At 42.5% G+C, this 16,920-nt stretch overlaps 2 protein-coding genes across 3 annotated transcripts; both read left to right on the forward strand.

The window, feature by feature from the left end:
* The first annotated feature begins 2,174 nt into the window (after window positions 1-2,174).
* On the forward strand, window positions 2,175-12,294 carry LOC129183216 (zinc finger protein 271-like). Of its 2 annotated transcripts, XR_008570759.1 has the most exons (4): window positions 2,175-2,386; window positions 2,473-2,535; window positions 7,505-11,932; window positions 12,180-12,294. XR_008570759.1 is itself a non-coding variant. In XM_054780219.1 (3 exons), exon 3 carries the CDS (start codon window positions 7,577-7,579, stop codon window positions 10,424-10,426), a length of 2,850 nt encoding a protein of 949 aa, XP_054636194.1. In that variant the 5' UTR covers window positions 2,175-2,386; window positions 2,473-2,535; window positions 7,505-7,576; the 3' UTR covers window positions 10,427-12,021. The 2 variants fall into 2 exon arrangements, 1 of the variants encoding a protein (XP_054636194.1); XM_054780219.1 differs by lacking the exon at window positions 12,180-12,294 and having other exon boundaries at window positions 7,505-12,021.
* Window positions 12,295-12,325: 31 nt separating this feature from the next.
* On the forward strand, window positions 12,326-16,664 carry gpank1 (G patch domain and ankyrin repeats 1). The gene is made up of 4 exons (XM_054780220.1): window positions 12,326-13,262; window positions 13,331-13,472; window positions 13,563-13,635; window positions 16,059-16,664. The coding sequence occupies exons 1-4, from the start codon at window positions 12,831-12,833 to the stop codon at window positions 16,498-16,500; spliced, it is 1,089 nt and encodes a 362-aa protein (XP_054636195.1). The 5' UTR covers window positions 12,326-12,830; the 3' UTR covers window positions 16,501-16,664.
* The last annotated feature ends 256 nt before the right edge of the window (window positions 16,665-16,920 follow it).

Here is a 16,920-nt window from a genome sequence, read left to right on the forward strand (position 1 = left end):
CTGGGGCGGAAAAGTGTCGTTTCAGCAACTTGAAAAAATGCGATTTCGCGACAGTGCCGGCACTGTCGAAACGGGTGAAAATCGACCCCTCGGAAAAGTTGGGGTTTTTGCCATCTTTGGGTCCTGCCGGGACCCCCGATGAATGTTTGGGGGGTTTGGCCCACCTCCCGGGGCGGAAAAGTGTCGTTTCAGCAACTTGAAAAAATGCGATTTCGCGACAGTGCCGGCACTGTCGAAACGGGTGAAAATCGACCCCTCGGAAAAGTTGGTTTTTTTGCCATCTTTGGGTCCTGCCGGGACCCCCGATGTATGTTTGGGGGGTTTGGCCCACCTCCCGGGGCGGAAAAGTGTCGTTTCAGCAACTTGAAAAAATGCGATTTCGCGACAGTGCCGGCACTGTCGAAACGGGTGAAAATGGACCCCTCGGAAAAGTTGGGGTTTTTGCCATCTTTGGGTCCTGCCGGGACCCCCGATGAATGTTTGGGGGGTTTGGCACACCTCCCGGGTCAAAAAAGTGTTGTTTAACAACAAGAAAAAATGTGATTTCGCGACATACCGGCAATGTCGAAACCGGTGAAAATCGACCCCTCGGAAAAGTTGGGTTTTTTGCCATCTTTGGGTCCTGCCGGGACCCCCGATGAATGTTTGGGGGGTTTGGCCCACCTCCCGGGGCGGAAAAGTGTCGTTTCAGCAACTTGAAAAAATGCGATTTTGCGACAGTGCCGGCACTGTCGAAACGGGTGAAAATCGACCCCTCGGAAAAGTTGGGTTTTTTGCCATCTTTGGGTCCTGCCGGGACCCTCGATGAATGTTTGGGGGGGTTGGCCCACCTCCCGGGTCGAAAAAGTGTCGTTTCAGCAATTTGAAAAAATGCGATTTCGCGACAATGCCGGCACTGAAAAAACAGTCGAAAAACGAAAGCTCGGAAAAGTTGTTTTTTTTCCGTCTTTGAGTCCTGCCGGGACCCCCGATGAATGTTTGGGGGGTTTGGCCTACCCCCCGAGCTGGAAAAGTGTTGTTTCAGCAATTTGAAAAAATGCGATTTCGCGACAATGCCGGCACTGAAAAAACGGGCGAAAATCGAACCCTCGGAAAAGTTGGGTTTTTTGCCATCTTTGGGTCCTGCCGGGACCCCCGATGAATGTTTGGGGGGTTTGGCACACCTCCTGGGGAGGAAAAGGGTCGTTTCAGCAACTTGAAAAAATGCGATTTCGCGACAATGCCGGCACTGAAAAAACAGGCGAAAATTGAACCCTCTGAAAAGTTAGGTTTTTTGCCATTTTTGTGTCCTGCCGGGACCACCAATGAATGTTTGGGGGTTTTGGCCCACCCCCCGGGCTGGAAAAGTGTCGTTTCAGCAACTTGAAAAAATGCAATTTCGCGACAATGCCGGCACTGAAAAAACGGGCGAAAATCAAAACCTCGGAAAAGTTGGATTTTTTGCCATCTTTGAGTTCTACCGGGACTCTCAATGAATGTTTGGGGGGTTTGGCCTACCTCCCGGGCTGGAAAAGTGTCGTTTCAGCAACTTGAAAAAAATGTGATTTCGCGACAATGCCGCCACTGAAAAAACGAGCGAAAATCGACCCCTCGGAAAAGTTAGGTTTTTTTCCATCTTTGAGTCCTGCCGGGACCCCTGATGAATGTTTGTGGGGGTTGGCTCACCTCCCGGGCTGGAAAATGTAGAATACTACATTAACAATTTGAATACGTCTTTTTAATGGCTTATATTAGTATTTTAGTTAATTTAGCCATTTTTATGCTTTAAAATGCTTAATTTAGGCAAACATGCATCCAATTTGCTTTTCCGGTCAGTAGCAAAAAAGTAGCAAAAAAAAGAAAAAAAAGGTGTTCGTAACATAAGGTTGCTGGAAAAAAAAAGTACTATGGTAAAGCCACACAAAAAGGTATATATAAAAAGTATGAATGCAAAAAACTAATCTTAGAGAAGGTTAGGCGCTAAAAAAAATTGTCACGAGAAGCGCAGCATACAAATACAGTCTGGTGTTTGAGTATGGCCAGAGCCAGGCTTATAAAAAACCCTACTTAAACAGTAAACAAAAGTCCAGAATGAAATGAATCAAGTATTTTCTGGACGTCGTGATAAAAACAGTGGCAGAAAGCCTCCTGGTCACAAGGGGCACTGTGACGCACATAGTGACCGGAAATAACGCGCGTTATCATGGTGGCTGATTTTCTCCCCACTTGCTGCTAACGTCAAGGCTAGTTGTATGTGTTATATTATACTGCTGATTTTGTTGTCAAAATTAAATTAATAACGCTGATATATCCTGTATATACAATACAATACTGGAAGTATTTGCTACCAATGCTAGTATTTCGGTACCAGAGTGACTGTTGAGACTGTGAAATCCAACTCGATGTGGTGAGTTTGCATCTTTTAACATTACGTATGAATTATTTAATCGATTAAGCATATCATAACATGAGCCCGTGTGTTTATTTTTTGAGAAACGGATTGGTTGGACTGGAATGGAGTACCAGGGCTCCAAGCGAGGGCGGCGCTTGGCTTTTGTAAGTTTTGAAGATTTGTCTTTTATTAGAAAGATAAAATAACATTACATTTCATATTATTGGCAGTGAACGTTAATTAATGAGGTTGCTTTGATAAAATTAAGATAGCCACAACCTACACCCAAGCGCCTAAGCAGATGGATGGATGGATGGACAACCTACACCCACCTTGAAAACATGTAAAGTGGTTCAGCAAAGAAATGTGCAATACGCAAATAGGAGCAGTTATATGACTATAATGATGTAATGTAATGTAATGTAATGTGGGAGTTTTGTGGTACTTTGTGGTAATCGGGTACTGCCGAAGAAATTATTATTAAAAGATATACTGGCCTTTCAAGGGTTAAAAAAAATGTACTTAATTAAAGTGGGTGGGGAGGGGGAATTATATATAAATATATTTAATCAGTTGTCATTTTTTTGCATTAGGGTCAAATGTGGTGTGATAACCTTGGGCAAAAATATCACAGTTTCACTGTATTATAGTTACAGCTCTAGAATGTGTTATTTTAAAATACCGTTATTGAAAAGGGAAAAAAGACAAGTCAGAACTATCATTCTTAAATCATTGACCAGAACACAATGAAAGTGGAGCATAGGTATTTAAAATAACAAAAAATAACGGGTTGCTTTCAAAATAAATTATAAGTAAATACATTTGCATTGCAGTGTACTGCGGTTAATCCTCAAGTCACAACATAAATATTTTCTTAGTAAAAAAAAACAAAAAAAACCCAATGCAAATAAATGCATTCACAGGGTTAAATGTGCAGGTCACACAATTCCACGAACTTCCGTTTCCGGGTCATGTGATGTGAGCAACTGAAACGTTAAGTGGTTGTTGCTTGTTCAGCGGCAAGTAAAGAGTTTGTACCACTTCCCTTCAACTCCCTGTCTCGTCCTGAATCACATCTCCACATTTGGTGACCCTCGACGTCAGTAATATGTCGACCGACAACGGCGACAACAGCACGGCTGTACCGGCGAGGCTCAGTGCTCAAAAGGCAGCTAATATCGGTGCTATCTCTGACCAACTTTTGGCAATACAGTACATGCCTGTGGTTTCAACACATCAAAGCCCAGTTCCGACTGCGAGGAATAGCACAGGACGTGACAAAGTATTTCCATGTTGTGGCCGCGCTGGACCTCCACTTTCTCTCATATCGCAAGAACTGAGTGACAAACAATTTTAGCGGTTTTGAAATCGTGATGTATTCATACCGTGGTATACATGGAAACCAGTAACCGTCCCATGCCTAGATGCAGAGGATTACGTAGATATTTTTATAGCTATTTTTTATTTCGTAAAAAGGCTAAACATATGTATATATTTAAAGGCAAATTTTTTAGCATTAACTAGGGCTTTCAAAAATAACGCATTAACGGCGGTAACTAATATATTTAATTCATTACGTTAAATATTTAGCGTAATTAACGCACATGCATCATAGCCCCGGCTTTCTATTATGATGACAGACGGCGGCACAGTGTAGCTCGACACAGAGTCACAGCATCTGACGCCCTTTTATAACTTTATTCTTACCTGAACACATCAACAGCAGTGTACTTCCAACAATATATGTATCTCCTACTCCATACAAACACGTCTCTAGTCCATTCATTGCAACAACACTTCCTCATTTACTAAGTGTGTATGGATGGTCTAAATAAACAGTAATGCAATGAAAACCAATAAGTGGATATTCTTATCACTCACTTTGTAACTCTTAATGCGGAAGTAAAATTTTGGTAATTAGTGATTGGGAACATTATTAAAAATGTAAATGGTATTATAAAAAAATAGGGGTGGAAAGCTGCATGTGTTTGTGTTCTGATTTTTTGGTTTGGAATTTTTGGTTTGGTACAGCTGCAAGCAGATTTCCCACATGGTACACATTTCAAGCGAGGCTACAGAAAGTGTACATTCGGCCTTGCAATGCACCTCCATAAGCCCGGCTTGTGTGCATAAAAGTGGAAGAAAAGGTGAGGCATTTGATGTGGAAGCGGAGATTTAGGCAGGCAAAAACAGTGCAGCCCAGTCTTTGGCTAGCGGGAGCAACGGCTAGCGAGAGTGCTAAGGAGAATCCAGAGCCAAGTAGAGATCAACTTTCATTGTTAGTCTCTTGTTTCTGAACACTTTGCCTCCCAATGAAATACATAAATGAACAAAGACGAGTGAATAAGACGAAAGCAATGCGCCAGCATTGTGCAGTAGAGATCGAGAATGGTGATACAAACTGGAACTATTAACGTTCCACTTCAGCCAATACGGAACTTTCATTTACTAAAAATAAAATAATCATTCACACTGTTCAAACTGTTACTGTTGCACTTGTCTGCATCCTTGCACTTTACTAAAAGCACGCTATAAACCAGTGACGTCCAAGGTGCAGGGGCCACCATGACAGTCATTGGCCAGTGAACTGCTCTGCTTGACGAAATGCATTACGGGGAAGTTGTATACTTCTTTGGTATACCGTTTGAATGTTAACCCTTTACGTGCATGGTAAACAGAGCAGAGCGAAGCAGAGCGGGGGGATGGCAGGCCTACAGCGATTAGCATCTAAGGAAGTCCGGATTGCGTTGACATCAGTGGAAGTCGGTGTTAAAAAAATAAGTCTGGAAAACACAGCGTGCAGAGCCATCCAAAACTACTTTCAGGTCTCACTACCAAATGCGCAAACCTCATTATCTGACGCGTTGCCATTGTTTAACATGAGAATACAACATTGTAACAGCATTTATAGGTCAGAAAAAAGGAAAAGCATAAAAGGTCCCTTTTAACTTTTTTCAGCAACTAGCCGAACATGAACTGAGAACATTGCAAAACTGAGCACTGCCAACATGTAAATGTCACTTTATTTACAGAGTACCTCTCCAGTCAGTGTGCTCATTTGTCATTAAATACAGGTTTCATGTTTGAATAGAACACTTACAAAAGCAATGGTGAAGCAATTATTCTACTCAACATCAGCTGGTGAGCTATATTGGACACTCCTGTGATAGCTTCACAGTCTAAAGAATATTTATGATATTTGAAATAGTTTTCAAACTAATTGTGGTCAATATGTGCGTAAATATTAAGCTATATATGTGTCTATATAGCATATATGTCCAGTCATACAATATATTACTTAAAATTGTTTTCAAGTTTTAAAAAATCCCTAATTTTTTTAAGGTGTGTCGGCTTTTATTTTGTAGTGGTGCACCGCCAAGATCAATTACTTGTAGCGGAAACGCTTTATGTACAGTATCTATCTATTAAGCCTGTGAAAATTTTCATTCATCCAGGTCATTGTATTCTCAGGTCATATCTTTAGACACTGTGTTCCAAATGATTATGCAAATAAGACTTTAATATCATAAACATTATTTTTTGCTTTTCAATGAAATTCATGAATGGCATTGTGTTTTGGGGCTCTTTGGATTACTGCTATCAATCTGGGATATGTCTCGAACTGTCATATTGTCATAATTTTCCAGGTGAGCCGAATTAAAAGAAAACTACTTAAAAATGATATTCAACATTATTAAGCATGCCACAGATTTCAAGCAATATGGGAAAGAAAAAAAGGGCTTTCTGCTGGCTTCAAATATTACAGTGCCTTCGACAAGGCATAAAAACATTCAATAATTCACAATAACTGTCGTACGGTGAAGACATTTGTGGCTGATTCAGATGACAGCCAGGATTGTGCTGATAAAGGCATAATGAGAAAGGTTTCTGACAGACAAATTTATCGAATCAAGAGAGCACCTGCTAAAAAGCTATTACAAAGCAGCAAAAAGGTATTTTAAGCTGCTAGCTGCTAGTGAACCTCAAGGTATAGGATCCTCCTGAGGCTTGCAGTTATGCATAAACCTATTATTTGGCCACCCATAATCAGTACTTAGAAGCAGAAATGGTTGCAGTGGGCCAACAAGTACATGAAGATTAATTTTCAAACAATCCTGTTTACTGATGATGGTCGTGCAACCTTGGGTGGTCAGGATGGATGAGGTAGAGTATGGCCAGGATATCTTCACAAGCCTGTGATGTCAGCAAGGAGGTGGCTGAGTGTGAATCGGAATCATTGGGAGAGAGCTGGTAGGCCCTTTATGGTCATTCAAGGTGTGAAAATGACCTCAGCAAAGTATATAGAGTTTCTGACTGACCACTTTCTTCCATGGTACAATATGAAGAACCATGCTACCTTCTGTAGCAAAATGACCTTCATGCATGACAATGCACCATCTCATGATGCAAAGAATACCTACCTCCCTGTCATTGGCTGTTATGGGCATAAAGTAGAGAAATTCATGGTTTGGTCCCCTTTTTTCCCCCCTGACATCAACCCAATTGAGAACCTATGGAGCATTGTCAAGCGAAAAATCTATGAGGGTGGGAGGCAGATCACAACAAAACAGCAGCTGTGGGAGGCTATTCTGACATCTTGCAAAGAAATTCAAGCAAAAACGCTCTAAGAACTCACAAGTTCAATCTAAGAATTGTGAAGTTTATATCAAAGAAGGGATCTTATGTTAACATGCAACTTGGCCTGTTACAATATCAGTGATTGAAATAGCTTTTGCTTTCAGTAAATATGAAATAATTATTCTGAAAATTGAACCAATTACCATTTTTGGTTCTTAACAACCAGGGAAATGCCTTGAAATTCTGTTGTGCATAATAATGTGGAACAGTGCATTTGAAGTTTTTATTTTTTTTTTAATATATACTGTAGTCATTGGGAGGTTTGTTAAATAACATTGAAATTGTACTCTAATGGTTGATGACTTGAAAATTATGATGACTATAATTTATATTGAGTATTGTATATATGAAAAATATCATTTGTATAATAATTCGGAACACAATGTATTAGCAGTGCGTCTTCTGCCGAGGAGTTTTCCAACAATAGTAGAAGAGGTATAGCACCTTTAATTAAAACCGGAGAGTTAACGTGACCCATCTTTTTGTCTTACTTAGTGCTCTTGCTTCATGCTGACTGAGATGGGGCATCAGAAGACCAACTAAGACAATGTACAAAAACCACTAAAGATGGGTGAAGTGACTCGAGATGTGGATGATTTGGCAAAGCAAGCCTCCCTTCCAGAACCGCTACTCATCATACTGGCACCGCCTCCACCTTTCCTACCATTGGCTGATGATCCGACCACTTTTTGGCACAAGTGGCTCAAAGCTTTTGAGCACTACCTCAAAGCGCTCGGAGAAGAGGAGCTGACCGACTCCAGTAAGTGTGCACTCCTACAAAACTGTCTCGGCCAAGAGGGCCAGCACATCTTCACAGCGCTGGTCCCACGGGAAACCACCTATGCGGCTGCCATCTCAGCGCTGACTGCCTACTTCAGCGGCGACCACACCTCTCAGGGCAGCTTGCTTCAATTCAATCAAAGAGCCCAGACAGCTGGAGAGAACTCGGAGCAGTTTGTGTCCGCCTTGGAGGCTCTGCTGGCACCCTGTAACTGCGGAGCCTCACAAGATAAGCTGATCCTCAGTCAGCTGATTGAAAAAACAAAGTGGCCACAGCTCAGAGAGCGGCTTTGCTCGCAAAGGGAAACACTGACGTTGGCCACAGCTTTGCAGATCGCTAAAGAGGTGGAATCTGCTTTAAATTTGCATGAAGAGTGTCCCCAGGCCAGTGTGGACATTGATAATGATGATAGTGTGCAGCCTCTGGTCCAACGACCTAAAAGAGGACAGCCTCAACGAAAGGAACAACTTGAAACGGAATCCCAAAAATCTAAAGTAAACTTTGAGTGTGATAATAAAGACGATAGTAGCTCTTCATCACCTCGCATGAAGCAAGAGGAAAGCTCGGATGAACCAAGCAGCGATGGAGAATTGGCTGTCCAAAATCGTCCTTCCTGTCCTGTGTGTGTAGATAGACACTTTGTTAACATGCACAAGCTTGCCCGACACATGAGGTCGCACACAAAAGAGAAACCCTACCGCTGCCCCCTTTGCGCCACGCTCTTCAGCCAAACGTATCACTTGACCCGACACATGCGAGTCCAGCACAACGCCGCCCAGCACGTGTGTGCCATGTGCTGCAACAGCTTTGAGAGTGCAGAAGAATTAAAGAGCCACAAGAAGACGCACGTCTCTCAGCAGGTCTTGCTATGTCCCTACTGTCCCAAAAGGTTGCAGAGTGACAACTTGTTTTTAAGTCACATCACATCCCACAAAGAGTACAAGCAGGAAGGAGACCAATCAATAGAAGCCAAAATAGTGGACTTATCTAACAAGGATGTTGAGGATGAAACAGGTAGAAATAGGGAGTCAGACGTCCATGTTAAGACTGAGATTACGACGATTCCTCTTGTTGGTGCAAGGAGGAAAGCAAGCAGCACCTGCAAGAAGAATTATGTGTGTCCAGTATGCAACTACAGCTTCAGCCGGGCTGACAAGCTTGCCCGACACACGCGGACCCACACCAAGGAGAAACCCTTTCGGTGCCCCGTTTGCTCACTCACCTTCAGCCAGTCGTACCACATGACCCGGCACCAGAGGCAGAAGCATGGTCTGCGGCAGTATGTCTGCCCCAAGTGTGGCAAGACTCTGGGCACCTGGCTGGAGCTGAAAGAGCACCGGAGGACTCATACGGCTAAAGAGCTGATGTGTCCCGCCTGCAAGAAGAACTTCAAGGATAAGGACTGCCTGGAGAGTCATCTCAAGTCCCATGAGAAGATCCCATCTGATCCTCACTCGCTTATCTGCAGTGACTGTGGGAAAGTATTTGGGCGGACCTACCACTTAAAGAGACACATTGTGGCACATCGCAAGGCTGCAAACGGCGAATGCTACACCTGCGCCGAGTGTCACAAGAGCTACGCCTTTGCAGAGGACCTTAAAAAACACCTGAGGAAGCACGCTAAAGAAAACCACGGAATGTGTCCGAGATGCGACCAGAACTTTGGCAGTCGAGAGGAGCTGGAGGCACACATGGCAGCTCATAAAACAAGCTACCTGTGTAGCGTCTGCGGGAAGAAGTTCAAGGTTGAGCATGCCCTAAAGAAACATGAGCAGAAGCACCAAGAGCAACACTACTATTGTGCTTTGTGCCATAAGCATTTCAACAAACTGTCGCTCTACAAGCGGCACGAGGCGGTGCACGACAGGCGTGAGTGCAAATGTCCGCACTGTGACTGCGTCTTCCTCAAGCTTACAGCCTTGAAGTATCACCTACAGACTCACACTGAGGAGAGACCTTACCAGTGTTCCTGCTGCGTGGAGACCTTTGAGGACAAAGAGGGCCTAGAACGCCACTGCCTCAAGCACAGGAAGTTTCGGAAGGAGCGGCCGTACAACTGCACCCGCTGTGACCACGCCTTCACCACTCTGGCCGAGCTCACAGCACACATGAGCGACCATGATGGCCAGCCACCGCTCAGCTGTGACATCTGCGGCCGCACCTTCCTCAACAGCAACAAGCTAGAGAAGCACTTGAGCATCCACACGGGTGAGCGGCCTCACCTGTGCTCACACTGCGGCAGCGGCTTCCCGTCGGCCGCCGGCCTCAAGCAGCACATTCACATCCACACCGGCGAAAAGCCCTTTGCATGTTCGCAGTGCACCAAATCCTTCCGCTCGTCCAGTGGGCTGCGGCTGCACAGCAGGAGGCACATGGACACTCCGCCCAGCTTTGAGTGTCCTGACTGTGGTAGGACTTACGGACGCATGACCGAGCTGAAGATGCACCAAAGGTACCACACAGGAGACAGGCCTTACTCCTGCATGTACTGCAGTAAAAACTTTGTCAGTAAACACAAGCTGATGGTCCACGTTCGTGTCCACACGGGCGAGAGGCCGTACTCGTGTCCCCACTGTGGACAGACCTTTACACAGACTGGAGACAGAAACAGACACATCAATAAGTTCCACACATGAGACATTAGGACCAGGGGCCTCACCTATAAAGCTTGCGTACGCACAAAACAGGAGCGAAAAGTTGCGTATACATTTTTCCACGCCAAGTATTTTACCTATTAAAACACAAACTGGTGTGAGAATGTGTGCATTGGTACGCACCCTTTATAGCTGGCGTACACACTTTTTGGAGACATGGCAAAAAGGGGATGCACATTTTAAGTTGTGAAGTTAAATTATATGTTAGAAATAAACATGCAATGGAGGCCAATAAAGATTTAGCCATTACTGCATGAAAACATCACACCAATATTGACTTCAAACATTTGTGGAAAGTGTTGTTATTTGACATTACACTGATGGACATCATTTGTCATTTATCATAAACACCATTACGCACGAGCATGTAGTATCTGAATTAAAAGATATATGAAAAACACAACCGAGCACAATGATGAATACTTCATTTTATTTTGTAATTATAATTTGGATTTTATAATTTTATATCATTTTATTTTATAATTATGATATGTGTTTGATTAATATTAGTTATAACAAACAGGTTGTCAAATAATTTTAGGGTTCAAGTTTACAAGACACAGAGCTAATATGTCCTTTGAGCGCCGTTTCTCGCTTTTCTTTGGACAGTTCATCAAAAAATAAACAGTTTTTTGTTGCATATGTCAAGTATGTCATCAGTAGCAACATGTATTTACCATGGACGGCCCTTATTTGTGTGTACAGTGTCAGGGCCGTGTGCATAAACGTACTCTTTCCTTTTCCACAAATGATGGGTTTTTCTTTTGTTGTGCTTTGTTGTTCCTCATAAAATAATTGGAATATACTTAATACGTCTGTGTAGGCTCTCAGTCTTACAGGAGTTGTCCATCGAGGGAAAGGCTTCTTGAGACGTCATCTGTACTTCTGTGAAGAAGGTGTCGGACGCTTCGTCAGCGAACTCGCTGACGAAGCTCTTTGGATGAGGAGTGAAACGTCTGACACCTTGAGGGTATCTCAGTCCAACGCAGAGGCAAAGGCAAGCCAAAAAGTACTACCTGTTTAACGGACTGCCTTTCACATCTTTGATAATAGAACAAGCAGTAAAATGTTTTATCAAAGTGAACAAACAAGGCTGTAAAGGTTGTGGCCGCATAGCTCACTGTTGTGACACAAAAATGATTTCAAGAGTGGCGCACAAAAAGAATTTACACAATCGTTTGTGTCATTCTACTTCGGGTCCATTGTTTTACGATTTGTCTGTTTTTACTTCTCTGTACAGACAAATCATTGTGGTCCTTGAACATGAAAAAGAGTGATGTTATTATCTCTGTAATAGTAAGCTGTAAATACTCCAACCACCCAATATAATTGTATAATTGGACCTTGCTTTTATTGCTTTTGTTATGGTCATGGTTTCAGTTGACTCATTTTCATGTCTCGTCAACAGACTACACTTACCTGGCTTCTGTAAACACTGATACAAGTGCCATCAAATGGACTGTTATTGAAATCTGAGGATTATGAGAGGTAAACATGCTCTTAATATGACAATTGTCCATATGTTTATATCTGTTATTGAACTACATGTGCAATAAACTGTAACAATTGATTGCAAAGAGCCCAAAGCTGTGCACAGGCTTTTACCCTCCTTTAATAATTAAAAGGGTAATTTGTGTTACAATATTACTTCAGTTCTAGAGTTTTGCCTAAAAAGTGGTTTTAACTGCTTGCTATTTCAGAAGTGTATGTAACTGTGTTTTACTGTTACTGACAGAAAAAACAGGCCCCACTCTATTTGAATGAACACGGTCACTGCAAGTGGCATTGAGTCCAGCAGAGGGCAGCACGCACCTTTGGTGTTCTTCTCGACCGCAGTGTTCAACTCCAGCTCGGTAGGAGGCAGCACTTACCTTTAGGCGTTTAATACTTCGGTCTGGTTTACTCTGAAGTAAAATACCCTAGCAAGTTGTAACGTCCTATTGCTTTCACTTGTTTTACAGAAAAGTATACCGCATTAAAACAAGGAAGGTCACGACGGTAATGTTTCGAAAGTCGTAATATGTAAGGATAGTACACTGTAAACTGGGCTAAGCATTTGAACTCCACCTGTAACGAAGATGTTCCTTCTAGCTATTCTAATAGCATTAAGCTAACGGATGTAGCACTGTTTGCGCTGTGTAATTGACTTGTGTGGGCGACCGATTTTGTTACTTTAAATTTTAAATTACGTTTAATTTGAAAACAAATAATCGCTTGTGTCGACGAATAGCGTTAGCTATCCAGAAACACTCTCGTTTACTCCTTGATAAACATTAGCTCATACTGTTTTAGCTTGTTGCTAATCGTTGCTTTCTTGTCACTTAGCATGAATGTGACGAACAAGGCCATTAATTGGGGTATGTAACCAATGTATTAATTGTTCGCGATGGCAGGATTAAGCTTTATCCCTGCCAGAAAGCAGGATGTTTTCAGTATTGAGACGGTTAACCCGTCACGTTATCGATCGAGTGACGCATCTAGCGGAGAGGAGGCAAGGCAGTTCTATGAACACGTCACTAAAGATGTCAAAGTAGAAGAAGGGACACTTAAAACACAATGTGAACGACTGCACCAGAGGAAACACACTGACAGAGACTCCAGCAGGAGAAGGAGGGCTTCAGAGATACCAGTTCAAACAAATATGGTGGAAAGAAGAGCTGGTGAAGGCAGCCAAAGAAGAGAGACTGCACAGGGGCTCATCATGAACTCAGAGAGGTTGTTGGAGTTCCAGGGTCTCAAGCTGCTCCGCTGTGCTCAAGAAGGCAACCTCGCTGGTGTCAAAGACTTGCTTTCAAATGGGGCTGACATCAACTTCAAGGTACACAGTGATCGAGATTTCATTATGTTTGGGAAGTATTGATTGTTTTTATGTCATTTCGCATCCAGGATTCGTTTTTCTGGACAGGCTTAATGTGTGCAAGCTGGTCAGGACAAAGAGCTGCTGTGAGGCTGCTGCTGGAGCAAGGAGCTGCCTGGGTGGGTGTGGTTGACACTCAGGGTCGGGATGCCAGAGATCTGGCCTTGCAGGGTAGGAGCATTGCACCTAAAATTGATGGTTTGTGTATAGATGGTGTGTATAGTGGTCACATGATCTGTCAGTGTGTCCTTCCTCATTCAGCGGGCCACAGCGGTGTGTTGGAAGAGCTGGAGAGCTACGGGAGAAGTCCATCTCCACCCAGACAAACAGACAGGTTAGATTACTTTCTTGACAGACACTTGTCCAATCAGCTGAGCTATTTTACGTATGATTGTCTCTGCCAAAGTTATGCTTTTAAGGTAGATTATCTTTTGTGGTGCAACATTGTCAACCTTTGGACTCGTTTTTGAGGTCAGGTTATATTTGATACTTGCTTAATCCCAAAGTAGACAGGCCTATTATTGATTCCTGCAGGATCGGTTGATTTTGCAGAATTGTGATTGACTTAGATATGGTGTTATGTGTAGCCTTTATCTTATTGACTTTTGTATACTGTAGTTCCTCATAGTGGCCAGGGACACAACTATAGAGTAGCTGGTGTTTAAGGTCAGGCTGTTATTGGTACAAATTATTGCATTAAATCAATTTAAAATGTATGTCAAATTAAATGAAAATATATTTTTTCCAAAATTGTGAGAATTTTGGACATTTGGATCTTAATGAGGTTTTAAGTTGAGAGAGGGGAGTGAGACAAAAACATTTGGAACTTGTAATTGAAACAAAAAAAACAAAACTGAAATAGGTTGTTTATCACCTGATCAAAACTTTAAGACCACAGGCTATAAAAGCCAAAATCTACTCAAAATGTTCATTTTCTGTCAGGCATTCACATTCATGCCCTCCTGATGGCTAAAGCTAAGAAGCTTTCTCTTTTTGAACGTGGTAGGGGTGTGGAGTTGCATAAGCAAGGCCTCTCGCAGTGTGCAATTGCTGCTGAGGATGGGCGCAGGAGGACAGTCATTCTACATTTTTTGAAAGATCCTGAGCATTATGGAACAAAAAAGTCAAGTGGTAGACCCCAAAAAATCACACCTGTGCTGAGCCGGAGGATCCGATTGGCTGTCCATCAATGCACAGGCCCTTACTGGTGCCGACTGCAGCGCAATAACCATCAGACGGCATCTGTGGGAAAAGGGTTTAAAAAACAAATTCAAAGACCTTGTCTCCTTCAACGCCACAAAACTGACAGTTTAGACTTTGCCAGGGAGCATCAAACATGGGACATTGAAAGGTGGAAAAAAAGTTTTATTCTCTGACGAGAAAAATTGTAACGTTGACGGTCCAGATGGAACACTGGAGCTTCAGGTGGTGCGGGGTCGTCAAACGGCGACTGCTGCGATGTTCCAGCAAGCATCCCTCATGACTGAGGGCCCTCGTCTGTGTGGTAACAGCTGGCTTTTTCAACAGGACAACGCTGCAGTTCACAATGCTCGCTTGACGAAGGACTTCTTCAGGGAGAATAACATCACTCTTTTGGACCATCCTGCATGTTCCCCTCATTTAAATCCCATAGAGAACATTTGGGGATGGATGGCAAGGGAATTTGATAAAAATGGACATCAGTTCCAGACAGTTGATGCCCTTCGTGAAGCCATCTTCACCACTTGGAGCAATGTTCCCACTAGCCTCCTGGAAACACTCACATCAAACATGCACAAACGAGTTTTTGAATAATTAACAAGAACGGTAGAGCTACTCATTACTGAGTCCTACTGAGAAAATTTTTTGTTCTGGTTTGGAGAGTTTTTTAAACGATGGTCTTAAACCTTTGATCAGCTGATAAACAGCCTATTTCAGTTTAATTGTTGTTTTCAATAAATTACTTATGCTTTTTGTGTCACTCCCCCTTCTTGCTTTTGCATATTGTAGCTCTACTTAAAACCTCATTAAGATCCAAATCTGCAAAATGCAAATTCTAGCAATTTTTCAACTGGTCTTAAAATTTTGATCAGGTCTGTATATTGTGGCAATTAGTATTTCAAGTAGATGATTTCCCTGACGAGTAGTTGGGGCACAGCGTCTATTAGTGTAAAGGCCACCTTTTGAGGAAATATATGGAAATACATTTTTTAAAACAGTAATAATTAAGTTATGCACTGTACTGTACAAAAGTCTTATTAACTTTGTTTTAATGTTTTTTGCATAGCAATCATTAGAAGGAAAGACACAATTAGCAGGGTTACGCTGAAAGTACAAAGCTAATTTCAACTAAATGTTGTAGAAGGGTCGGCACATGGACCAAGGAAGAATCCATTACATTTTTGTGAGGATCTGGACAATAGGGCTAATACAGGAATTTATTTTTACAGTATGAGTCCCTATGGCATCAAAGGAACAGTCCACATGCAGAATCATGTTTGTCATCCTCCACGAACCAGGAAGAAGCTAACTAACTCAACAAGCTTATGGACAAACAAATATACTCTACGATTGTCTCCACCCCATTTTGTAAGAATTCAACCTTAGTGGAGGTCTACACTCCACTAAGAGACATTCTAGTTAAGTATACTTGTCGTTAAAGTAAAACAAGTAACATACTAATGGTGGCCTACAACTTTGGCACAGTCATTAATATAATGTAAATATAAAATAAGTACTGTATTTTAATGTTGTGTTTTTTTTATCTACCCTCCCCAGTGCTCTGCAGCCTCAGTGGTGTGATGTTTGTCATTCCAGTTACACAAGCAGCCTGTCCTCACATCTCTCTTCTACTCTACATCAGTTCAGTCGGCAGCGCCCACCGCCTGCCCCCTATTACTGTCTCCCCCCATCCTCCAACAGCTACAAGATGATGCTCAATTGTGGTTGGCAGCCTGGCAAGGGGCTCGGCCCAAAGGGTGAGGGGTCCAAACTACCAGTGGCGACCATCCTGAAGAGAGACCAAAAAGGCCTCGGTTACGGGAAATTGAAAAAAGCCAAAGTGACTCACTTCAAAGCCAGAGATCAGGATGCGGTGAAAGGACATCATGCGGAAAAAGAGGAAACGGGAAGGAAAGGGAAGACGAATGAGGAAAGTCAGAGAAATGAACAAAAAGACAAGAACTGGGAAAGAGATTTCCGTAGTTCTTTTTATCTCTGATGATAGCACTTTTTAGCTGCCAATATTTCATATTGTATTCAAATAAAGACACATGGACATGGGCGTTCTTTTATTTCACTTTAATAGCCTCTTATGTCATTCAAACTGCATGATAAATATACAGTATATGACAATACCTGTGAAATGAGTTCCTGTTCAATATTGTGCTTCTGCAAATTCACAAACATGATTCATTTTGTCTAGAGAGAGAGATGTTTTTCAAGTTCCTCTTTCAATAAGGCTTGTATAACGTGACGTTTGTTTTTCAAGGCACGGGTGCCGTATAGGGGTGAAAACTTAAGACACCCCCCCCCCCCCCCCAAAAAAAAAAGGTACCAATTTTTTTATGTGGCCCATAATTCCATGGAAAACTAAATTAGTACTTAAAATGTTGAAATAGCATTACCCCTTTTGAGTGTT

This window comes from Dunckerocampus dactyliophorus, chromosome 6 (assembly GCF_027744805.1).
Source record: "Dunckerocampus dactyliophorus isolate RoL2022-P2 chromosome 6, RoL_Ddac_1.1, whole genome shotgun sequence".
Lineage (NCBI taxonomy): Eukaryota > Metazoa > Chordata > Actinopteri > Syngnathiformes > Syngnathidae > Dunckerocampus > Dunckerocampus dactyliophorus.

Bases quoted from the DNA above. Each gene is read 5' to 3' on its own strand.
- LOC129183216 (XM_054780219.1), top strand. From the start codon at position 7,577: ATGGGTGAAGTGACTCGAGATGTGGATGATTTGGCAAAGCAAGCCTCC.
- gpank1 (XM_054780220.1), top strand. From the start codon at position 12,831: ATGGCAGGATTAAGCTTTATCCCTGCCAGAAAGCAGGATGTTTTCAGT. The intron at 13,263-13,330 runs GTACACAGTGAT...TTTCGCATCCAG, and splicing joins GGGCTGACATCAACTTCAAG to GATTCGTTTTTCTGGACAGG. The intron at 13,473-13,562 runs GTAGGAGCATTG...TTCCTCATTCAG, and splicing joins CAGAGATCTGGCCTTGCAGG to CGGGCCACAGCGGTGTGTTG.